We start from the raw sequence: 25,677 nt of genomic DNA, 5'->3' as shown, positions 1-25,677 counted from the left end.
GGCAGAAAAGATTAATCTTCCATCTCAGAGTTCCTGGCTTATAGCAGGTGCCATGTTCATGTTAAAGAAGGGTGATAAAGACGTAAGAAAAGCCACATTTCTAAAGCCATTCAAGAAATAAAGAGATACAAACTGGAAGTTTCTTCATCATTCTATTTATTACATGTATGAATATTAACATCTCATGGTATCCATCTAATTCAGTCAAAACCAACAAAGAAAAAAGGTTAACCATGTTTCAATGAACATTCTTACAGATTCCCCTGTAACTTAAAATAGAAATATGTTCATCTGCATTAAATCGTTTGACATACTTGAAAATGTCATTTTAAAAAAAAATCACCTTTAGTACTTAAATATATTTGTTAATCGTTTGATGGCATCAGTGTCCAAGTTGAATAAAAGTTGCTTCATTAGATACTTCTCAAAAATGGACATCTGGATGGTTCTCTACAGCTAGAGATATATATGCAAAGTTCTATTTCGTTTTTAAAATTTTTTCAAATCTGGCTTTTCTATTTGAGAAAAGTCCTGCAGTGCTCTCTCAGACCCCTCTTTTGAAGGATAAAACTAACCAGAATTTGCTTCTTTAATCATGGGAAGCTACTAGAAAAAAAATCTTACGTTGAGGTTGCTGTTTAATTCCATTTTCACCCAATAAAAAGTACAGAAACACTGTCTTTATTTGATGGTGTGCATAAATATTACACTCCATGGATAGCAAAAATATTTTTATTTATAATTTACAGTTTCACAAGTGAAAATCGTACATTTTTACACATACAATTTCATTTTGTTAAATTTGCACACATCTACAGAACTTTCACACAAGAAGCACCTGAAACTGTGCAGGCAGTAGGAAATGCAAATACTAAAATGTATTTATTAACCAAATGATAGCTGAAGGCCCTGCCTCAGCTAGACAATTTATATAGATATATGTCTATATATACATAAAAAATTCTTCACCTTCTATATCCAACAGCAGCTTTTTTTAAAAAGAAAAACATACCTTTCTCATTTTATTTAAACTGACTCGACTGTATCATTTTCTGTTTTAATTTCAGTGGGTGCTGCTATGCTTTCCTCTGTACAAGCTGGTGGGGTATCAATTTGTTCTTCCTTAACTTTGGGACTTTCACAGGGTTCCTGCAATTCGTTTTTGACAATGTTCAACATAATGTTCAAAGGGTTTTCAACTGGTGTCTTGCTGGGAGATGGTGTGCAATCAAATGAAGATGTCTACAAAATGAAAAGCTCTGTAAGTTCTGATTAAAGTTCAAAATATCACATTAAATAACTAGTTTTTTAAGACCCTTGTATGGGCAAAGAAACATATCAAATCCAACTGAAATACCTGCTTCCCCATAAGACACGCCATGAAAGCAGCCAAATAAAAGGTATACGCACTGAGTATTTAATATGTACTCAGCAATGATCTATGCCAAGAAAAGCAGTAACCAATTTAAGACCAAAAGAAGCTGATCAGACATACCTCTATAGTTAACCCCACAAACATGGTAACTCCTACGTATATTCTGGAATTTTTATGACTATCCTAATTCAAATACTCTGACCTCACAAACCATCAAAATGTCCTAGAAAGTCTACTCTTTCAATGACCTGAATAAATCTTCCAAACTGCCTCCTGAACTGTTTTAAAAAATGGGGTTACTCTCAAACATGAAAATGTGAACTTCTATGGTCAACGGACATTTCAGATTTCACTTGTGATCATTTAAAAATTATTCCTATGTTATATGGATAAAAATGGGGGGGACAGTTAAGTACTACCCATTAACTCTAGAAACCTGTTCCCATCATGATTCTTTTTTTTTTTTCCCATTTTATTTACCATCATGATTCTTATCTCCAGTTTCACATTTCACTAGGCCTACTGCTCTAGAATGCAAGGAATACAGAAATTTCAAAATTTAAATCAGACCCTATCAATGTTTGAGGAACAACCTAAATGATACATCAAAACAGCTCAATACATCAATAAGGTTAAAATGACAATATTGCTCTGATGCAAAAAATAACAAAATTCACTCATGTAAATGAAAACAAACCATAACCAAAAAGAACTTACATTTTGATAATCTTCATAACATGATGGATGATAAATCTGAAGCAAGAAGAGAAAAAAGTAGGTATTCACATGTATATTCATTACTAAGGGATTATTCTGATATGATTAATTTATACCAGAAAATAGCCATCTTTGAAAAGGTAACAAAAACAACTGTTACAAATGTGGGTTAAAAAAAATTCCATCCCAATTCCTCCTTTAACTTGCTTTATACGCTTAAACAGATAACATGATATACTCTGAAGACAGTAATAGTTCTTTATAATGAAATACCAATGCAAAATTAAAGTAGTGTGGTTAGGCAGAAAGAAGACTGACTAGATTTAGAAGACCCAGTCTGGGTTTATCATTAACTAGTTACTCAACCTCTTATATGAGTATAGAACCAGTTGATGGCAAGATACCTTCCAACTCAAAGACTGTAACTAAAGACAACTTCCTTATAAAAATAAAAAACAAACACTTTTCATTCAAAGCTGCAAGTTACCCCCTAAAAAATAATCTTAACACTTACAAAGAACTGAAAATTACCTTTCCATCTACTCTAATAGCATTCTTTAAATGCCATTCCTCCTCTTCTTCATCCCAGTATTGTTCAAATTGTTCTTGACAGATTTCACAGCTCTAAAACAGAATCATAAAATGAAACTTACAGAACACATTCAATCACATGAGGCAAAAATACATAAACACTTTCTTAAGTAAGAAGAAGGAATTAAAGAGTTATCTGCAATTCAATATATAGTAGAGATACAAAAGAAGTTTTAAGGACCCTGCATTCTTCCATGCAAAAAGAGTTAACATTTCACTGTTGCTGATCACTGATAAGGAAACTGGGGCATTACCAGAGGTAGAAAATTTAATACTCTTCTCTTACCTCAACTGCTCCAGCTGGTCCAGCAGGTACACTTTGGAACTCCTTTTCTTTAGCAGCCTCCTGAGTTTTGAGCACTACTTCTTCATGCACCTTTTCAAAAAACTGGCTCTTTGCACGTTCTTCTAAATCAGCTATTTCCTCAAATTCTATCCAGTCCTTAAAAGGAGTTGATTTAAAATGAGTATTTTCGTTTGTTTCTAAACTTTTACTGCTTATCTTCAAATAATGCATTGAAAAATGATACATTTGTCTACAAAACACTTCAATATTTTTAAAATTATACCTTCTCTGTGAACCCCATAACTAACAGCCAACATAAAGCAACTATTGAACAATTAAGATTCTAATGTTCATTTTCTATTACCTCTAGAATTACTACTGATTTTAATAAGATAAATTTCCATGCAATTTTTTACCAAAAAAAAAAAGTCACAGAAAAATTAGAATTTTAGAATTTTAAGAAACATTTCCTACTCTTATCTCAACAGAAAACAAATACATGCTCTTCAAAATTATTTAAAAATACTTTTTAGGGGGCGCCTGGGTGGCTCAGTGGGTTAAAGCCTCTGCCTTCGGCTCAGGTCGTGATCCCAGAGTCCTGGGATCGAGCCCCACATCGGGCTCTCTGCTCTGCAGGGAGCCTGCTTCCTCCTCTCTCTCTCTGCCTGCCTCTCTGCCTAGTTGTGATTTCTCTCTGTCAAATAAATAAAAAATATTTAAAAAAAATAAAAAAATAAAAATTCTAGGGGTCAAATTCTATTCAGAAAACTCATGAGATAGCTCCTAGCAATTATTAAAATTATTTTTATTAACATATAATGTATTATTTGCCCCAGGGGTACAGGTCTGTGAATCATCAGGCTTACACATTTCACAGCACTCACCATAGCACATACCCTCCCCAATGTCCATACCCAACCACCCTACCCGCCAGCAACCCTCAGTTTGTTTTGTGAGATTAAGAGTCTCTTACGGTTTGTCTCCCTCCCAATCCCATCTTGTTTCATTTTCCCCTTCCCTACCCCCACAAACCGCTCTGCCTCTTAAATTCCAGCAATTTTTAAACCAATACACTTAATGATATCATTTAAAGGTTAAAACATGGTTTGGAGGATATATTGATTACTTACAGTTAAACTGTAGTACCAACGCCTATGAGTGACTTTTCTGCTAACATCTTTTTCCGTTCTATTTTGCCGATAATGCCAGTCCAAGTGATCTGCGTATACATCTGTCTGTGATGTTGTAAACCTCATTCCACAGGAGTAACACTGAATACCAGTGTACAGTCGATTTATAACACTGTCATAACGTCTATTTTTAAAAATACAGAAATCATGTTTAGTTTTAATAACATGGCTAAATGCCTTTCAAAAAAAGGCACTTAAAAATATTTCAGTTTTCTGTATTTTAATAATGGTGAAGCCATTATTATATGACAAAATAATGTTTCAGCCAAAAGCCTGCTGAAACAATACCCAAAAATCAGTATGATTCTCTAACAGTGTGTCAATAACCCTCTTTAAAATAACTTTGGTGAATTTTAGAACATGGGCCATGGTCTATCCACTTATTGATTGGCCTGGTGCAGTTTTTTTTCCTTTCCAACTAAAAATGGAATGATCATCTGCAAACTGCCCTCCCCCTCATCTAAAGAAAGATGAAAGTGGTACAGAAGAAATAATAATAGGATAGATTACTAAGAAGAAAAGTTAGACTAATAGGAAACTGAGGTTAGCATCAATTCTTAAAATTCTGGGCTCCCTATCTGGAAAGAAAAAGGCACATAAACCAACTAACTGAACAAATATGGCAGTTATTAACTGTTAATACTAAATAATGATTTAATAAAAAATGGTTTTATAACTATATGGGAAGAGTTGGTAGGACAGTAAAAGAGCTAGCTCAATCTTCATTTTCAAGAAGTGAAGAGATTGCCTAAATGTGATAAATCAAGAAATGTGAAAAATCAGAAAAACAGGAAATCTTTTAAGAAATAGAGAAATAAATGAAAGGAACCATAACCAAGAATTAAAAATGGTTAAAAAATGATTCTGGGTGAATATCAGTACCAGAAGGAAAGGATGCCATCTTTTACAATAAGCCTGTATTATAAGCCTTTCATTATGAAACTTTAATTATGTGAATTACTTTGAAAAAAATTTATTATAAAATGTATAACCATTAGGTGCCTATACTTTTATAAGTACCCATAAGGATATAATGAGTCCATAAAGCACCTTTAAGGTTTTTTATATGAGCGATACAAGCAATGGAATATTAGGAAAAAATATGCACCAAATGTTAAATGAGTGGTGATATGTGCGAAATGCAGGTTAATTTTATTGTCTTGATTTTATTTATTTGAATTTTCTAATTTCCATTTTTTTTTTTTCAAGTAGTCTCCACGCCAAAGTGGGGCTTGAACTCATGTCCCAGGGATGAAGAGTTGCATACTCTACGGACTCAGAATTTTCTAATGTTCTACGATGAACATGCATTACTTATGAAATGAAAATAGATTTTTTAAATATTTCTTAAATACCAGACTATAAAAATCTCATTTTCATATCTTAAAGGCATAAGAATACCAAATACAGAAAAAAATGATTAAGAGAAATGAAGATATAAAACAAAGACGAGATTACCATCAGGTAATATTTTAACTCCCCATATACCCACTATACCAAACACAGATAGTAAAAAATAGTAATTCAGACACGGCCTTTTGGCCTAAATTACTTGTGCAGCAGACATATTTTAAAATAATTTAAAAACTTAGAAGCTTCCCGAAGTTTATGTTACATTTATTTCACTAATTTAAAAATAAGAAAAACATGCTTCCTAAATTTTATAAACAGTAAGAGGGGAAAAGTGAATAGCACGAATAATAAGATCCAATGTTTAAAGTTTGTCCTTTTTATCTTGAAAAATCAGAAAGAAAATTAGATTACATACTGTTTCAATTCTTCAATTGTAAAATTGGTAAGATCTGGAACATTTTGATCTTCATTTTGATCTTCCTCCTCTTCAGGGGGAGGCTGAGCAGCAACTTCATTTACTTCTTCAATTGAAAAAAAGAAAACAAATTTCTCAATACCATTCTCTAAGCATTCTTCTTCTCTTTTTTTTTTTTTAATAATTCAACATCTTTATTCATTACAAAATGACCACCTGAAAAGTCAAGTTACCATCTAGCACACATTTCACTATCTCCTTCCTTTCTGGTATCCACCAATCTGTTCTTTATGTCTATAAATTTACTATTGTTGTTTTGCTTGTTCACTTGTTTTGTTCAGATTCCACATATCTAAGCATTCTTATCACAGGGTAACACTACTGTGTTAAAAACCTAGAGAATCCCATCTTATCTATTCATTATATTTACTGGCCAAGGAAATGAATATAATTCTTTATTTTGATAAATGAAATTAGGCCTGATTACTTAAGTCAATTTTCACGAAATTTTATTTCATCAATATTCAAATTATTTTAAAAAGCTAAATGAATAAAGAATAGTGAAGAATCTGCATGATATTTGCAGGAATGTTAATTGAAACAATGCACTATAAAGGTATTAGTGCCATCTTAGAAAATTTTTGAAGAATCTCATTATAAGCCAGTTATATTTGATTTTCAGAGAAAAAAGTCAATTATTCTAAGAACTTTTATTTTAACTTATTATCATTATATTATACATACATACATACATACAATTAGTTACACTAATTGAAATTCTGTATAGATGAAGTTTAGAACCATACTTACGTGTTGTAGCTGAATCAGGCTGAGACAATTTGAGAATTCCTGTTTTTAGCAGTTTTGAAAATAACTCATTTACATCCACCTGACTGAGATGATTATCAGGATATGCCTTAGGAAGACCTCCTTTAAAAAAATAACACTCTTAATTGAAAGAACTTAAAGATGCATATTATACTAGAATTTTTTATAGTTTTCTTCAAAATGCCTTATCATCAACAAATTTGATAAAATCTTGTTAAGAATGAGTGTAATTATCTCAGAAGATCATCAAATGAAACTTTTCATTTAGGTTAGCAAGTCATCATCTCTTAAAAAAATATTCTAGGATAAATACTAAAAGCTAAGGCTGAAAATACTGGTACTTTAAGTGTTTATAATAGAAATACTTTATATGTATTTTTTTTAAGTTATTACCTACATTTGCCTAATTAAATCCAAATCCATGCCAAAGAAAAACAATACACAGAACAGAAAGCCTCATTCTCCCTTCTACTTAAAGCAGCACCACCTTTGGCTCCAACTTCCACCTTTCTAATTTTCTACTTCTCATCTTCTAACCATATTGGGGAAGACAGTTTTGTATAGATAAATAGACTGGAATCTCACAGCACAGGATTTCCAGGAGAGGGGAAAAAAATAAAAATACCCAAAGCCTAAGTGAAAGTATTCCTGCCCCCATCCTCCTCCCATGACTACCCAAGGTAACTAATGCAAGACAAGCCATGTGACACACAGGGTACCTGCCCCTCTGACCTTTGCTTAAGCACTGCACTTGCAAAGAAGCTCAGGCTACTGCTGAAAGGGTGTCAAGGTTATTAAAGCTTCAATAATTTGACTAAAGGTGACAAGGTAACAGCCTTCTCTTTAAAGCTCATTGGTGAAGAATCAATCTTACATCTTTTCCTGGACACTAATCTAAGAACTACTATTCTTTAAGTCAACTATAAACACAATATTTTAATGTTTTTGTATATGACTATTATGCACCTCCTTATACCCCTAGAAAAAAGTTCTAAACTACAAATTGCTCTTAATGGCAGAAAATTTAGGATGCATCCACAATACAAATAATCCATGCCCTTAACCACTGCATACTCTACATTTAGCACAGACCCTTGTACAGAGGTAGGTTAATTAGTATCTGTTGAAATGAAATGTGTGACTATATGAATGAATAAATTAAACTCAACAGTTACAATAGCATTTCACACACTAGTTAAACATTTGTATTTCATTAGAAGTAGCTATATGTTTCAGAGCTGTAAGGAGCTATTCACAAGTCTGCAGACAGCTAAGTTTAGTGATCAAGGACATTAACTATGGAACCACACATTGGGGATTCTACGTAGAAATTCTAGAAATTTCTAGTTGTGTGACATGAGCAGGTTGCTTATTGTGCCTCAGTTTTCCAAAAGGGTAATTAGTAACTGTTCTCGCCTAATATTGTTAATAGCATTAAATAAATTAATATTTGTATGGCAATGAGGTGTTTGGAATTAAATGTAGTGCTTACTGTTTTGAAAAAAAAAAAAAGGTCAATAGTGGGGCACCTGGATAGTTCAGTCGCTTAAACATCTGCCTTAAGCTCAGGTCATGATCTCAGGGTCCTGGGATCAAGCCCCATGTCAGGCTCCACGCTCAGTGGTGGGGAGCCTGCTTGTCCCTATGCCCCTCTCCCCACTTACTCACTCCCTCAAATAAATAAATAAAATCTTTAAAAAAAAAAGTCAATAAATCCTGCTATAATAATGTCTGGCATATAGCAAATGATCAATATGTTTAAATGAATTAATGAACACAGGGTGCCTGATGGCTTGGTCAGTTGGGCTTCCGACTCTTGGTTTCAGATCGGGTTATGATCTCAGGGTTGGGGCTCAGCAGGGAGTCTCCTTTAGATAATTTTCCTCTGCCCTTCCCCCTACTCTCTCTCAAATGAATAAATCTTTAAAAAAAAATGAACATATGAGCATATAAGTATATTTACTACTAAGAATGGGGTGTTTTTTACTTTCATTTTAAAGAAGAAATCTTAAAGAAGCTGAATATAGAAAAATGAATACTTTTCATCTTTTTTTCTTTTAATAAATTTTTTTAAAGATTTTATTTTATTTTAAGATTTTATTTATTTATTTGATAGACAGAGATTGCAACTAGTCAGAGAGGCAGGCAGGGGGAGGGAGGAGGAAGCAGGCTCCCTGCTGAGCAGAGAGCCCGATGTGGGGCTTGATCCCAGGACCCTGGGATCATGACCTGAGCTGAAGGCAGAGGCTTTAACCCACTGAGCCACCCAGGTGCCCCTAAAGATTTTATTTGACAGACGTCACAAGTAGGCAGACAGGCAGACGGCGGGCGGGGGGGAGGCAGATTCCCCGCTGAACAGAGAGCCCAAAGTGGGGCTCGATCCCAGGACCCTGAGATCATGACCTGAGCCCAAGGCAGAGGCTTAACCCAATGACCCACCCAGGTACCCCTCCTATCTCTTTAAAAACAACTTGAAATAGGAAGGCATATCTAATATCTCACTCAATACCTCCAACCTTAAAGAAAAATATGTGATTTCTTCTGTGACATGGCTATGCCCTGTATGTATAAACATGCACCCCAAGGTTATAAACACGGAAAGAAAATTTGCAGTTTTATTCCCCTACGAAAAGGAAAAAAAATTGCAGTTTTTTGCACACTGTCTCATGCCACCAACCCCAACACAACAAATCCTCTACTCAAAAAGAAAAACTGAGGGGCGCCTGCTGGGTGGCTGAGTTGAGTTAAAGCCTCTGCCTTCGGCTCAGGTCATGATCCCACGGTCCTGGGATGGAGCCCTGCTTCAGGCTCTCTGTTCAACAGGGAGCCTGCTTCCTCCTCTCTCTCTGCCTGCCTCTCTGCCTACTTGTGATCTCTGTCTGTCAAATAAATAGACGGCATCTTTAAAAAAAAAAAAGTGAGTTCTAAAGGAAAATATATTAATATAGTAGAAGTTATAAAGTACTTTTCCATATACTACCTTATTTGATTCTCTTAAAAAAAAAAAAAAAATCCCAGGCAAATACTGACTTTGTTGTCTTCTGTCTACAGAGGAAGCAAATGAATCACAGAGAGAATTGTTTATACCCTGCCCACCTATAAAGTAGTATAGCTTCTAACATCCTGGTCTTCTGATTTTAGATCCCAATTCCTTAATTCCCTTTTCATTATAGTGACAACAAACAACATTAAAAAAATTAATTAATCCTAATTGTCAATCCAGAAATTTTTTTGAAAAAGCTTTCAAATTAACTGAATGAACTCTTGTGATGCCACAGTCTAAGAACTAAAGCATATGGGGCGCCTGGATGGCTCAGTGGGTTAAGCCTCTGCCTTCCACTCAGGTCATGATCTCAGGGTCCTAGGATTGAGCCCCACATCGGGCACTCTGCTCAGCAGGGAGCCTGCTTACCCCTCTCTCTGCCTGCCTCTCTGCCTACTTGTGATCTCTGTCAAATAAATAAATAAAAATCTTTAAAAAAAAAAAATGAGAGAGAACTAAAGCATAAACTAAAGTTTGGCTAGGACTTCCCTAGTTACTTTAAAAGTTCTGGAAAACTTCCTAATTTCTTAAACTAAACAGTGCCACACTAGAGCATGTTTCCGCAAAAGTCTATTTTAATGATTCAGAAATAAAGCAAGTACCACTATAATTTGGTTGGGTAGTTCTCAGTACACTAAAACTTTGTAGTTGTTTTATAAATCACCATAATTTATATACTTCCTGTTATACTAAAACTAAAATTCACTTTTAAAAGCTCTCATATCCAATACTGTTATTACATCCACAGCAATACTGTTATGCCTCACCCCATAGTAACAAAAGAGCTTATTAGGGGACCTGACTAGGGAGCCACATATTTTTCCTACTTTTTGTCTTGTTTTTAAATCAGCCCTAGGCTCTGCCTGCCTCTCTGCCTACTTGTGATCTCTCTGTCAAATAAATAAAATTAAATTAAATTAAAAAAAAAAATCAGCCCTAGGCCCAATATGGAGCTTGAACTTACAACCTCAAGATCAAGAGTCACATGCTCTACCAACTGAGCCAGACAGGTGCCCCATTTCTACTTTTTTTTTTTAACACAGCATGTACAATTACTATTTGAGAGCCCATAAAGACATGAAAGAATCCACTTTATAAGGCAATGTCCCCAGTATTCACTTAGTGTTTACTGGATTATCACATACACATAAGCACAGAACAAAAACTCAAAATATCAAATAAGTGAGATTTCTGATGTTTATCATTTATGTCATTTTACCTCAACACAAATGTCACCCTCCTACCCCATCCCCTAAACTTCCCTTCTCTCTCTTTTATGGTCTACAAAACCCTGGCTAACCACCTTGAGTTTTAAACAGGATCAGTGTGAATAATCATCAACAATGTAAACTCAGAAAGAGAACAAAAAACTTCCAGCCAGATTAAATTTCTTTAAACTGCATATGCCCTCTCAAAATCATCATTTCCTAAATTCGATAAAGTAGCTACTCAACAAAACAATACATGTTTGAAAAAACACAAAGTTCAGAAAGTACATACCTGAAGGGTTCTGAACAAATGCTCCAGGATTTTGTGGATGAATTGGCAAAAACTGTTGTCCTTGCCCAAATGCTACCGGCTGAGCAACACCAGTAAGAACCTTTAAGAAAAACCTTGGTTTTAAGAACATCCTTTCTGTATTTTAACTAAAACTTTTAACAATCTAAACATATATACTGAAAATATAATAAGGCCTGTTTTCTACAATAAAAGTTTACAAGTATAACGTGACTGGGTCACTTCATTTCTAGACTTTCTACAAAAAAGGAAAATACCTTCCCTTACCTGTTTCACAGCATTATAAGGAATGGAGAATGTGAAGCTTCCTAGAAAAGTTTAAGATACTATGCAAATATAAGGTAGCAAGCAACCTGTGACCTTACACAAACCACTTTACTAATGTTTTCCCTTATCTTACAAACAGAAATGATATTCAGAGATGTGACCTGTACACAATCGTAACAGCTAGTTAACAGCAAAGCTGAGGCCAGAACTCCTAACCTGACTCCTTCCCACAGATATCAAACCCTGCTTGAATTATCAATCTATAAATTCTTTTTAAATCACCCTGCTTGGTCGCCATACTTTGCATCGCAAAGTAGATTGTCAAAGACAACTACTGTACAGACATACAAGTAATTTATTTGTCCAGAGTGAAGTAGGATTTCTATAGGTTGCTGCTATGTAAATATCCAAAAATATTAAGAACAGTTCGTATCTGCATATAACATCATTTTAGAGTAACTGCAGCCGACTTACCTGTTGAGATGCCTGAATATTTCCCACTGTTATTGGAGCAGGTAAATTGCCAAAGTTTCCAAATTGGGAACTCTGAATATTCTTTTCATCAAAATAGTGTCCAGAAGCTCTGTTAAGGGGATTGGAGAAGCTCTGGTTTCCAGGGCCATGTGGTCCATTAAAATTTGGTCCTTGAGGTGAATCAAACATTTGTTCATGTCTTTGGAACTGCAGTCCTTGGGATGGAGCATTAAAAGCATTGCCAGGTGGATCATTGTATGGACCAGTCTGACTGAAAGATACTGATTCAAGTCTCTGTGAAGGATGATTGTCAAATCGTGAGCTTTGAAGACCAAGAGGAATATCAAACCTTGACGCTTGCTGGTGTTGTGGACCATCAAATCTTTGAGGTACACCATCAAATCTTGGTTGAACCTGCTGTCCAGGTGGTCCATCAAATCTCTGTGGGCCTGGCTGACCAGTTCTTTCAAATCTAGGACCTGGCTGCCCATGTAATCCATCATATCTTGGCAAGAGTGATGCCTGACCTGGCTGCCCATCAAACCTTAAAGCATGACAACCTTCAAATCTTGGACCACCCTGACCCAGAGGTCCTTCAATTCTCAGGCCACCTCCTGGCACAGAAGGACCCTCAAACCTCATTCCACCTCCCTGTTGGACTAACGGTCCTTCAAACCTGATCCCAACCCCTGGTTGACCATGTGGACCCTCAAACCTAAGGTTCCCACTAAGCTGATTATGTTGTCCTTCAAACCTCAAACTGGCTACTGACTGACCATGGGGGCCCTCAAACCTCATTCCAACTCCCTGCTGTAGCAAAGGGCCTTCAAATCTGATCCCACCTGCTGGCTGACCATGAGGTCCATCAAACCTCATTGCAGCCCCTGATGGACCATGACCACCTTCAAATCTAAGGCCACCAACAGGCTGACCTCGGGGATTATCAAATCTAAGTCCACCCACAGGCTGACCATGAGGTCCCTCAAACCTTAGACCACCCACAGGTTGACCCCGATGTCCCTCAAACCTGAGACCACCCACGGGCTGGCCCCCTGGTCCTTCAAATCGCAAACCACCTGCAGATCCCTCAAACCTCAGACCAGGAGAACCTTCAAACCGAAAACCACCTCCTCCTGCTTGACCAATCGGCCCCTCAAACCGCAGAGGTGTCCCTACTGGTCCTGGAGGACCTTCAAATCTCAAAGGACACCCACCTCCTAGCTGACCTTGTGGTCCTTCAAATCTCAAAGGGCCACCTCCCCCCATTTGTCCTGGTGACCCATCAAACCGAAGAGAACCTGGTGTAGGAGGTCCATCAATTCTAGGGCTTAATTTATTAGGTCCGTCAAAAAGCATCTTGTTTGGGCCATCTCTTGTTACTGATGGCCTACTAGGTCCATCAAATAATGGTCTATCTTCAGCTAAAGCTGTAAGTCGCTGATTTGTATCAAGGCCGGCAAATCTTGATGCTGGGCTATCTACAAATGGTTTATCTGAATCTTCATATCTAGGTCGCTTAAGTGGAAAACGATCATTGAATGGTGATCTCTGCTCTTCTCGTACACCTTTTAAAAAGGAAAAAAAAAAGTTATTTTTCCCGGAATCTGAGTTTTTAATCAAAGTATCTTCAATCTTCTACTTTCATGTAAATGTTTAGCCAGAACTATCCAAAACTATCTCCCTTTATTATGGGGGAAGGAAAAGACAGCATAATCAAGCAGCAGGTAAAAGAATGCCCGCTAGAGTCAGACACACCTGGGTTAAAAAAAAAAAATCCCCATTCTGTCAACTAATTATTTGACTTTGAGAGCAAGTTATTTAACCTCTCTGGTCTTGATCCCTATCTGTAAAATGGGATAATACATATTTAACTGGGTTGTGAAGATTAAATCAGATTACATATATAAGGAACCTAAGAAAATACCTAACACACAGGGTGGCCTAGTAAATATTAGCTCCCTTCCCTTCCCTTTGAGGGAAAAAAAAACAAAACAAAACGAACAAAAGATAGTCTGAACAGTCACAAAAATCCATCCCCACTTAGCTTGTTCATTTTCCCTTCACTGCTGTGTGATTCAATAGGCATAATCTGATTTAACTTTTTCTACCTTTAGCAGAGACTTGCTCGTCATGTCTTCTCCGGCCCTCATGGGGTGAAAGATTCTCAGCATAAGTACGACTCCCAGATATAGGAGAAAGACGTCTTGCTCTTTCACTAAATTGTTCTTTTCTGTCAAACTGTGCTCCACTATTCCTACTTGCATGTTTACTTTTGGATGGCTCACATTCTATTCCAGACAACAAGGCATCAGTCAAAGGGTAGTCAAAAATATCAGGATCTAAGAGATCAAGTCTTGGAAATGAATGCTGAACCTGTGTCCTTTTCAGTTTTGCTTTATGTTCATAGTAGGTTAATTCAGCATCAGATAAGAGAGGTTTCTTTTTTAATCCACCTTTATTTTCTTCTGTAGGACTATCCCGTACACTGCATCTATGTTTACCTTCTTGATACTGAAATAGCTGTCGAATTTGATGCACAACAACAAGGAACTCATCCTGTGTAATTTCACCAGATGCTAAACGTTCACTCGTCTGTGTAGGGGTGATAAAAGGAAATCAAATATTTTAAATATAAAAAGTACTTACAAAAAAAAACTTAGACAAAAGAGAATAATGACTACATGTGATCATAGTAACTACCTTTTGAAGTAATTCTCTTTTGCTTGCAAGAGTTAACTCTTTAGGAATCTGAAGATTGGCATCTACACTTAATCGATGCTGCTGCTTTGGGGCCCGAGGTGACAGAATTCCTTTAGTGCTTGACCAGCTCTCCCTATGCCTTAGATGAGGAGATTTACTATGTTCATCACCCTGTTGTAAGCTGGAACCATAAAAGCAGTATGTTACACTTCATAAAAAATTTTTAAATTTCTCAAAACCATATTCCAAAGGATCTGGTTAAAATAAATATATTTAACTATAAAAGTTAAACGATTAAGAGCACAAAATCTGAAGTCAGGAAAATCACACACGAATTCTAATTTTTGCATATCCTAGATGTGCAGCTTTAGGTAGATTAGTTAACCTTTTTAAACTTCAGTTTCCTTATCCGTAAAACAGGAATAATAATGGTATTTCACCCAGAGAGTTTCTATTTATTAAGAAATAAATAGAAAAATTAAGTACTAACTATAGCATCCAATAAATATCACCCAATTTTTAAATTAACACATTTCAACATGTATAATTTATTTTCCTTGATTAAAAATGTTAAAATCCTACCTTTTATTCTCTTCCCAACCAGATTTCCATCTTTTGGTAGACTTGGAACTTTGCCAATTTTCTACATTCTCCTTTGGTTCAGTGCCTGACTTTGTAGAATGTTGATTTGCAGCTTCTTGTGGTCGTTCCTCTTCAGTCTTTTTTATTCTCCTTGGATCTCGAATATCTTGTTTATTACTTCTCTTGGCATTTCGCTCTTCCCTGGAAGGTAGCGTAAACTCTTCCATATGTGACTGCTTAACTCCTGATTGACGAATCTTACCAGCTTTGGGTGTCGAAGTTGGAGACATACTCCTCTGCCTTCGTTTGGGTGACCGCCTATCTCTTCTCTTCGGAGAATGTATAATTGGTGACCGAGACTTGGGTGATCTCGATCTTGATCGCTTTCTAGTACTTGATCTCCCTGGTTTTGTCCCTTGTTTTTCTGATTCTTCTGTTGTCGTATCCTGCTTTTGTACGATGCCATTGATGATTTTATTTCTACTTCCAACCAGTCTGTGTTCAGATGATTTCATGTGCTCATCTTTATCCTTTTTTTCTGTAGTTTTTCTCTTCTCTTTTACATCATCATCTTTGCTATCAGTCTTATCCTGAAGATGTTTTTTTAACCTCGGATCTCTCTTACTCATATCAGACACCCTTGCACTTTCAGATTCTTGATTTTTCAAGTCTTTTGTGTGGGATAATTTGTTTTTCAAAGGCGATGGTGATTTAGATTTAGATTTAGATTTAGAATCTAATTGGTCAAGTTCTTTCTTGGTTATTTTTTCACCTGATTTACTTTTGTCTTGCTTGGATGAATTTAGTTTTTCAGAGGGTACAGTTTTGCTTGTCTTAATATCAGACTGGCTCAATGTGTTCATTAGGAATTCCTTCCTGTGACTCTGATCCTTTCCATGCGAAGAATGTTGACTCATCCTATTAAGACGGGGATCCCGATTGGTTCCTTTCAAATCCTGAATTTGTAAGGATGGACCTGGACGGCTTTTCTCAGGTTGCAAAGGAACCTGATGGGGAGGTTTAACTGCCATAGGGGCAATTTGTGGAACATGCAATTTGGATGGTGCTGATCCAGGACCTAAGTTGGATGTCTCCTGCTGAACACTAAGAGATACTGCCTGAAATACAAAATAAATGTTCATGTTAATACATAAAACATGAAGATTATGTGTCAGGAAATCAAAAACTAAAGAATGTAATGTTTATTCAATAAATCCATTCAATAATACACTTATGCTATATACTTCTCGTGTTCAAGTAGCAATTAAAATGAAGAGAAAAGTCCATTTATTTTTGGAGCTTCTTATTTCTTACTAGTCCTTTACTTTGGGGTTTTTTAATATTTTCCTAATTATTCAGGATTCTGAGCCAGACTTCTACTAAGAAACTGCTAAATCAATCACTGTATCCCAAGTGCACAAGTGTCAAAAAGTCATTCCAGCTAATTTTAGGTCATAAAATTTAGTTCCTCCTAATGTCAATGATAATGAACTTACAAAATTTTGCCTTCCTCTATTTCCTCTCAAATTCAAGTGTTAAGTAAAAGTAACTTAGTAAAAGGTCATTCATGCATGGGAATATGTAATCTTCCTGCCCTCCTTACTTTTGTGACGACTTTTCTTTTGTAGGCTTCTAAGAACCAGATTTCTACTCATGAAACCTAAGCTCAAAAAACATTCACAACAACCCACCTACCATCTTGGGCCAGGTATTAAATTCACATATGTTAATAAAACTAAGGTGCTACCTTAAATGATGGCAATAGAAAAAATATTTGGAAGAAAATAGTGTAGTTTACATTCAAGTGACTTTTACAATAAGGAATTACAAATTTGGTCTAACATACCATAATCTGCAAAATTAAAGTGGGGAAAAAGAACACACTACTAATAAAAATAACATGTTTATACAATTCAAACACAAAATACTAATTACTTCTCTTTATCAGAAGACAGGCTTAAAATATTTAAAATGCCAGTATCTTCTACTTACCAGTTGTGCCTTAGCTTGCTCTAGCTCAAGCTCCAGCTTTTTCTGCTGAAGTTCTAACAACTGTTTTTGTTTTGCCAGTAACTGCTGCCTTATTAGTTGTTCTTGGGTAAGATTCTTTTGTATATCAGGAACAATTGGAGGAGTGGAGATGCTAGGGGAACTGACCACTGTGCCAGGTGTTGAAGGCTCTTCAGGCTATAAGAAAAAACAGTGGGTTAAAAAAATATATTTCACAGCTAAAAAAGCAGCTAAGGGGAAACGAAAAATTATCAGCTTATCTCTTTAATACTATCCATAATCATAAATGGCCAATCATGTTTAAAAGCACACAGAAAATTTTTCAAAAATTTAAAAACCAAAGTAAGCATATTATGTGATACCTAAACAAGGAGAATATATTTTTAAATGCCCCGTGAACCTGAGTAGAAAAACATTTTAACTATACTGACTCAGCACAGGGAGTCTTGAGATTTCTTTCTAGCGAGCCATTTTTGATAAATCAAAATTCATATGAGAACTTACCGATTTATTTAAAAATTTAGGATTCACATGGATGCTAGATGTATTCACATTGGGGGGCAGAGGTTTAATGGGCCAAGCAGGATCTAACGAATTGACTCTGACATCCAGGGCATAAAGTTTCTTCAAAGGGAATATTTCATCCCATGTAGAACGTAATTTAAATAAACTTTTTCTAGTATTTTCATCCACCTAGAACAACAGAACAATGCTATGGCTTGTTAAGTTACTATAGAATGTTTTAAATATTAAAGCTACATAAATCTGTTCAATATAGCAAACATTCTACACATTCACAAATATATATAACAACAATAACTTATTAAAGGTGTATTTGGTTTGTAACATAAAGAAATTTCTCCCTCAAAAAAAAAATTAGGAAAATCAGTCGCTATCCCCTAGCCTGTATGAAAGCAAACTAAGCAATTCTTTATGTTTTTAATAGTACAAAATGTTTCCAAATTTTAGGGACTGATACAGCATTCCTTATGTTACTCTTACTCTGAAGAAAGTGTAAAACAACTAGAAAATAGGCTTAAAATTTATTAAAACAAAACTAACTCACTAACTAACCAATTTCCTGCAATACAATTTGGTTGGCACCTATGAACAAGTTATTTGTGGTATGGAAGTCACCTTAAAAATTCACAAAAATCTTACCCACTGATGAGTTTCAGTTTTACATAATTTATCTGCTCATGCTTGTGATGGGAATAGTAACAATGATATTCAAAAACTAGCTATCAGAGAAACCTAGTACTTGGAAAAACTGAGTTAGAATTTTAGGTTAAAGCCTTGACTGTATTCAAGTCTTTAGAAATGATATTTACTATAAAGTCATTTTCACCAAATGCACTGTCAAGGCCCTATTAAATTCAGTAAACGGTATTCTACCAAAAACCCAACTAAATTTGAACATAATGAAAATGAAACCAAGAGGCTGGTTTAGCTCCCCAACTTCTGTAATACGAAGTTGGGGTCTCCTTACACTACAGCTTCAGGTAAGCAATACTTAGCCAAGGTCTATAATACACTATTAATTAACAAGCTTCTTAATAAAATTTGAAATACAGCTTTCCAAATTTCCTCCGCATATACTAACAGTATTTTTTCTAGGAACTTAGAAAAAAATTACTCCAAGTAGCGGCTACACATTTTCTGTTCTTACAAAGAAGTAAAATCTAGTAATAGTTCTTTCAAGATAATCCCAGTTCCCCAAGTCTGACAACTAAGAGTTCGCCAAACACAACAGGTGCAGCTAATAAAAGAACTACTTTTTTTTGTTTGCCTGTTAGGAAACATTTAAAACTAAATTGCTTATAAATGTCCTTTTGCTCAGTGTTAAAGATAAAGCCTTGATAACTCCAGCAAATCGGTTGTCTTCCTCAACAAAATACTCTATTAACAAAACTATCAGATACAATGTTACGGAAGGATCTGCCATCTCTAGGTATAGAAACTAACAAGCCTTTCTTCTAAACACTAAGTGGAGCTTTAAAGTATTTCCAAAATAACCTAAAGCAATTAACTAGCCCACCATTCACACATACCTAGAACATTCACATAAAACATACTTGAACAAAGTAACAAGAGAAAACATTTCTAGTAAGAAAAAAAAAAAAATCACAAGTTTCAGGCACCAATCAAAGATTGAGACACACTGGAAAATTATGCTTTTCTTTTCTGATAGAAATAGTCAACATCCTAACACCAGAAACCTAAACAATGACATTTGAAGTACTCTTGACAGCTTCAGATCTTTTTGCCCACGTCCTAGTGATGGAACAGATCTTCAATCAAATGAACAAATGCAATTAAAAACAAAACAAATTCTAAAAGCAAGCCCATCTATTCTTGAATGGACAACGTAAAACCCCTAGAATCTGCTTTAAAAATCTACATAAAACACTAACTTTAGAAAGGTACTTGATAGAGATCCAAAAGAATAAAACATTTCACCACCCAAGAAAACCCAACGCAAAGACAAGTATTTATTTCATCAGGAACACATTTTTTTAAAAAATTCAAAATGTTTCTAAATGCATATATACCTTTTCAAACACACAAATAAATGTTGCAACTAGATTTTTAGTAAAGGCAGTGAGATACTCTCTTCCAACGTTTTTCACGATAGAATCCATAAGGTACATAACAGGAAGCTTCTCTGAGGAAGGAGCCTGAAGTGATAAAAAGAAACTGAGAAGTTTAGTATAATGAATTGTCACCATACCATAGAATTACTTTTAAAAGTGAGGTTTCAAACCTATAATACAGAATTCCATTTTCATTGACCCTACTTTTGAGTTAACCTTTATGAAACTTAAATGTTCAACCAAGTTCTCATCTCTTACAATGATCTTTAGTTGAGCATATAAAATAAGCTCAGAACTACAAGAAAAACTGTAACCTTTAATACATTTAACACTCAATGGAATGTCAGGTTCATATGGTGAAACAAAAACAAAAACAAAAACAAAACCTGTGTTTTTAAGTGACCACGGGGTAATAGGGGTATTTTCTGTAACCCAAGTGTAAGTTTTTGTGACATTAACTTATTATAGTGTGCACAGACTCAATGAAGTTTCCAGACTTCTGGCAGAAACCTTAATTTCCATAGGCATATTTTATATGTTAAAGTCTATCATACTTTTGTTACCTGTAAAATCATTAGGATTACTTCTCTATAATCCAATGAACAAAGAAATTAAGTACACTTCACATATGAAGTTAATGGCAAAAAACACTCTTGCACATGAACATGCAGGAAGGTGCAAGTTGTTACTGATACAAGAAAAACTGGATGGAGCAGCTGCTGAGTCATGTAAATCAGGTCGAACTTGACTCTGGAAACCAGGTTTTGTCCTGAAGATTTTCTTCACAGCATGGACTCTCCGTCGAAATATTTTTCCTCAGACATGCACAAACCAGGGTTTCTAAATTTGTGCAAAGCCAGTGTGGTGATGCTGATACAGGTAGCCCTTTCCAAAGCAAAGAAATGTTGCCCCAGTTCAACTGCAATGCCTACCCAGCACTGGCTTTTAGAATGTACAGCAAGTTTCCAGAAAGCATCAGCAGGTTCACAGACTTGAGGAGCATTAAGACACACCATATAAACTAAGTGTTAACTCCGACTCCATAGGAGCACCCATGATTTAAAAACAAAAACAAAAAAATCATCCCCATTTATCCATCCCATGTGTATTGGAATCTTAACCCTGAACAAAACTTACCCATAGCTACCTGTAGCTAGGGTAGGCTCACAGTTCTGCAGTACACAATGCCATTACTTCACAAAACCAATTGCCCATACAAGTGTGTGGAAGTGCTCTTGCTTCTGATAACACCTTTACAAAGTTGGCCAAGGAAACCCTCGAATAGCTCTGTATGAAAAATTTCTTACGGTCCTTTCTAATTAAAGGGTTCACAAGGCCACTGCATGTGGGTAAACTAGTAAATACCAACATGTCAAATGCTTTATTGCTGTGTCTTTTTCTTACCATGTTATGTTTTACACCATTTTAGTCATTGTTGGACTTATGAAGACAGGCTCTCTTTAAAACCAAAATCTGTTCAGTAGGCTAATTTTTTATTGTACAAGTGAATCCTGTATGTAATATTTTTTCACTACTACTGCCTCATGGGAGGAGTTAAATTAGGTGTGAATCCTTAAGTTTAGTAACGTTGAGACGCTAAGAGAGTAAGGACACAAACATTCACCTCCAGAAAACACAAAACCAAGCCAGTTTGCTACCAAATGACAGAAAATCCCTCCCCTCACCCTCAACCCCAACCCTGATTATTTTCCCGGTGACTTTTACATCTTTTCCTCAACCTGGCTTTCCAGAAATAACCAGGAAACGTGTGCCAAAAAAAAAAAAAAAAGAAAAAAGAAAAAAAATTCAGCTTTTATCAGCAAATAGTCCATCTATTTTCACCACTCTGTGTAGCCATACACAAATACAAATTTTAATGTGGTCACTATAGTCAGCATTTAGTTTTCACTTCTCGAAGGTCTTCAGGATCCATTAAAAAACCAGCAAGGAAACTGTTGAGTGACAACGTATACTATTAAATATTAGGCTCTGTGGATATTAGTAATCCCGAAAATACTAGGTAATTAGATTTTTTTAATCAATGTATTTTTTTTAAAGTGCAGTTTTTTTTAAAAAAGGCATTCAATGCCAAGTTAAGCCTTCAAAAAGGCAGAAACTAAGTTTTCACGTCCAACATGTTTGTGGTATCAATAAAAAGGATGTTGAGTATGAGGAATGCTTCCTTTTTAAGTCTCATACTTTAAAAAAAAAGAATAGCTGTTTCACAGACATTCACAGGAAAAGGTGAATGAAGACTTGTATTTTAGCTGTCAGACTGAGCATGACAAACTTGTTGGGCCCTTAAAAACAAAACAAAAAACCTTTACTTTTTGTCCTCTTTAAATTAAGGAAAGAAAGGACCACCTGAAACCGTGTATCTTGTGAACAGATTTACCCAAAAGAGTGGATGGAACCTAAAGAATGAACCCAAGTCACTTAAAGACTTTTGTTTAAAACACACAACCACGTAGATAAAAATAAGTTCTTGGAAACAGATTCTACACCTTACAAAGGTAAATAAAAAAGACAAGTACATATTTTATATGTTTTATTCACAAATTTTATAATACCAGTCACACATTTCAAAACCATTTATTAGAGTCAGACCACTCAGTTGTACACTAGACAGAAACCGCCTCTAAACAATATATTGGTGGTTGTTGTTAAAGTGGCCTTTTAAAAGGGGTTCACTCTGCTAAAAGGAGGCTCATCCTGTTAATTTCAATCACTAACAACTAGAAAAAACTAAACCGTAAGTACAAGCTTGAAAAATAACTTAGAACGTAATACTGGGAAGCTATTAAAACTCATTATGGTAACTAAGTTTAACAGTAACTTAAATGACATATCGCTCCCACATGAATCCACAGAAGAGGAGGACTACAGGGAAATAAAGGGTGGCAGAGGACCACTTCTGTCAAGGGGTGAAGAAAAGCACGTCTTCACTATCAGGGAAGGGAGGAAAAGAGAAAAGGAAGAGGAGGAGGGACTGAACTTTTCAAAAAAAACTACAAGTACGTGTTACCCACTGGGCCAGTTCTCCACCTACAGGTTGGATAAGATCTCCTCCCCCCACCCAAACCCCACCCTCACCCTCAATTTCCCGTATTTTAGGGCAAATTAGACCCTCCGATAGGAGAATACAATTTACATCTAGCCGCCCCCACCCCAAAACGGGGCTGACGGGTGTGAGCAGCTGCCTGGCTGGCAGGGAATGGATTCTCCTCTCTTCCCTTTCGCATCATGTGCTTTTCAGGCGCCATGTTGGGCTCCTAACAGGCGGCTGCTCCACTCGGGGCCAATTCCCTATTCCCACCCACCAACAGCTCGCTCCCAGGTCCCCCTTCACCTCCTTCCAACCCACAGAACACAATTACCCAAAAGGGTACGGGGGGGCAGGGGGGAAAACTGGGAATAGGAGAACCACCACTCCCCACCCTCCCGGGGGTTAAAATGGTTTTAACTCTTACTTCCCCACACCACAAACTGCCTTTTAAGTCTCCCCCTCCCCAAAGGGCTCTATTCAAAGCGTGAGTGTCGGGATATACAATGCGGTGGCCTAAATAGGGAGTTGGTAAGCGGAAGTGGGACTCCACCCTTTATCCTCCCCACTCCCTCCCCCACGAGAGAGGCCCACGCTCGAAGCCTGGGCCAAAGACCGAGCCTGAGTTGGAGGTGGAGGGTTGGAGAGGAGGAACACTGTCCCCCTTTGGATGGAAGCGAGACCTGGGATGAGGCTGACACTAAAATCAGGGAGTATTAGAAGAATAGGAGGCTGCGGGGTGTATAAAAACCTTGGCGGTTTGGGCCTCGATGAGAGAGACGATCTCCTTGGCGAAGGGCAGGTTCTCCTCGGCTAGAATGGTCAGCATATTGATGTGCGGTTTGCTATTGAAGGTCAGGTCTTCGAGTGATGATTGATAATCCCGACAGGCGTCCTCCCGGGCCCCCGCAGTACCGGCCTCGGCCGGCGTCTGCTCTGACATTGCGCCGCGGCCCCCCTCCGAGGTCCGCCGCAGCTGAAGCTGAAGCCGCTCTCGACACCCCGCCTCCCTTCCGACTCCTCTTCCTCTCCCCGGGTCTCTCGCGGCTCCGGCTTCACCACATGCTGACCGCGGAGGGGGGTTGGGGGACGACACAGGGGGAACCTCGGGTATGAAACGCCGCCGTCTCAAGGGTGATCTCCGTCCACTTCCAGCCGCCACAGACGCTTCTTTCTCCACAGACACAAAATGGCGGCGGTAGTGGCGGCTCCAGCTCCGAAAATGTCTGTGTTCCCAACCGCTGCGTCGTGCGAAATGAGCAAGGGGAGGGGAAATGTGCGGTAAAAGGGCGGGGCCGTTGAAAAAGCCAGGCGTGATTGGCTCGGCCAGCAACGTCACAAGCCCCGCCTTCGGCCCTTCCGCAGGACGTCCTGGCACCGCCTTCTTCTACGGGCCCTACCCGGGCTTTCGCAACACCTCCTGTTCAGAGGTGCGGTAAAAAAGACGGCCCGTCTCATTGGCCGATTCATAAGAGACTGTTCGGTCATTTGTTACCATAACAACCCACTCAGGGAGGCCAATAGGCTTAGGGGAGGCTGTTCCCGTGGCCCAACCCAACCAGTTTAAGGGGAAAGCTCAGCCGTTCCCCCTCTTCGTCCCTCCCTCCGCAATCCTCTAGGCACTGAGCAATTCCGTCAATCGTCCTACCTCCCGCCTGCCCGGCATCCGCGGCCAAGCAGTGGGGGCCGAGGGGAACCAAGGTTTTCAGTCCGCCTCACCCCACATCGCTGCTTGCGATTCAGGTGCTTCTCGTTACGAGAGCCAGGGAGGGTCCAGCTGCGGGGCAGATTGTCCCTCCCGGAACTGAGACCCGGAATGAGATGCTGAATTACCCCCGACCTGCGGAAGAGTCGCTGGAAATGGACTCCAGCATGGTGCTTCCCACAAACAAAAACATCTAGGCCGGCTTTCTTGAGTCGAATCCCTAGGAAAATGCTTTTATTTAGAGGTTGTGTGCAAAAAGCTTTTTCCTAGGGATCTGGAGATCTGGGGGAGCCTACCCAGATTTGTAGGAAGGGTTTCTCACAATGGCCACATCCAGCCTCGAGCCTGATAGCTTCTTTCTCTCGGGCTTCACTTTCGAAACAGCCTAAGAATACGCTATTTGGGGCACGCAGGAAAAAAAAAAATACACATTTTTCTTGCAAGAGTCTTACCAGACTTTTGAAATCCTATTTGGAGACTGGTAATGATGGTCTCGAAACAAAGCATTCAAATAGTTCTGCCGTGGAGTTTCATCATAGCACGACAAACTGAAAGGGTGTGTTTTGTTTTGATGTAGTCTAAAAAAAAATAAAGGTATTAATTACATAAAATTTGCTTCACGATTGTCCTCCTTTGACTACTAGGCTCTGCAGGGATACTTTGTTCCCCAGTAGAAACCGCTCTTAATGAATTCCTTTATTTGTCCCATATAAAGAAACATTTTCATGTCTCATTTTTTGTTTGGCTTTGAGTTTTTTAAAGCAACTTTATTGAGGTATAATATACTGTAAACTACACATACTTAAAATGTACAAGACTGTTTGACATGATAATGAGCTTGCATGTGATACCTCATATGAATGAGAAGTAAAAACCTGGGGAAGAGAGCTGTCTTTTCTCGTTTGAAGATAAGAAATATTGTTGAATAGGTTTTATTGATCTCAGTAATTTCATACCACAGTTAGTGGTGATATTTATTTGTTTAT

The 25,677-nt window shown here is 37.3% G+C and overlaps 1 protein-coding gene across 2 annotated transcripts; it reads right to left on the bottom strand.

Annotated features, from left to right (window-relative positions):
• Positions 1-139: 139 nt before the first annotated feature.
• Positions 140-24,330, bottom strand: PCF11 (PCF11 cleavage and polyadenylation factor subunit). 2 transcript variants are annotated; one of them, XM_046014690.1, is made up of 16 exons: positions 23,738-24,330; positions 19,902-20,027; positions 17,854-18,042; positions 17,332-17,526; positions 15,340-16,457; positions 14,758-14,938; positions 14,166-14,649; positions 12,058-13,622; positions 11,299-11,398; positions 6,738-6,857; positions 5,928-6,033; positions 4,100-4,283; positions 2,970-3,125; positions 2,624-2,716; positions 2,093-2,128; positions 140-1,242 (listed from the first exon to the last, which is right to left on the bottom strand). In XM_046014690.1, the coding sequence occupies exons 1-16, from the start codon at positions 23,927-23,929 to the stop codon at positions 1,027-1,029; spliced, it is 5,061 nt and encodes a 1,686-aa protein (XP_045870646.1). In that variant the 5' UTR covers positions 23,930-24,330; the 3' UTR covers positions 140-1,026. The 2 variants fall into 2 exon arrangements, with proteins under 2 accessions (XP_045870646.1, XP_045870647.1); XM_046014691.1 differs by having other exon boundaries at positions 14,559-14,649; positions 23,738-24,327.
• Positions 24,331-25,677: the final 1,347 nt, after the last annotated feature.

Source organism: Meles meles, chromosome 8 (genome assembly GCF_922984935.1).
Source record: "Meles meles chromosome 8, mMelMel3.1 paternal haplotype, whole genome shotgun sequence".
NCBI lineage: Eukaryota > Metazoa > Chordata > Mammalia > Carnivora > Mustelidae > Meles > Meles meles.
The sequence above is the reverse complement of the archived record's forward strand: the minus strand, read 5'-3'. Positions and strand labels throughout refer to the sequence as shown.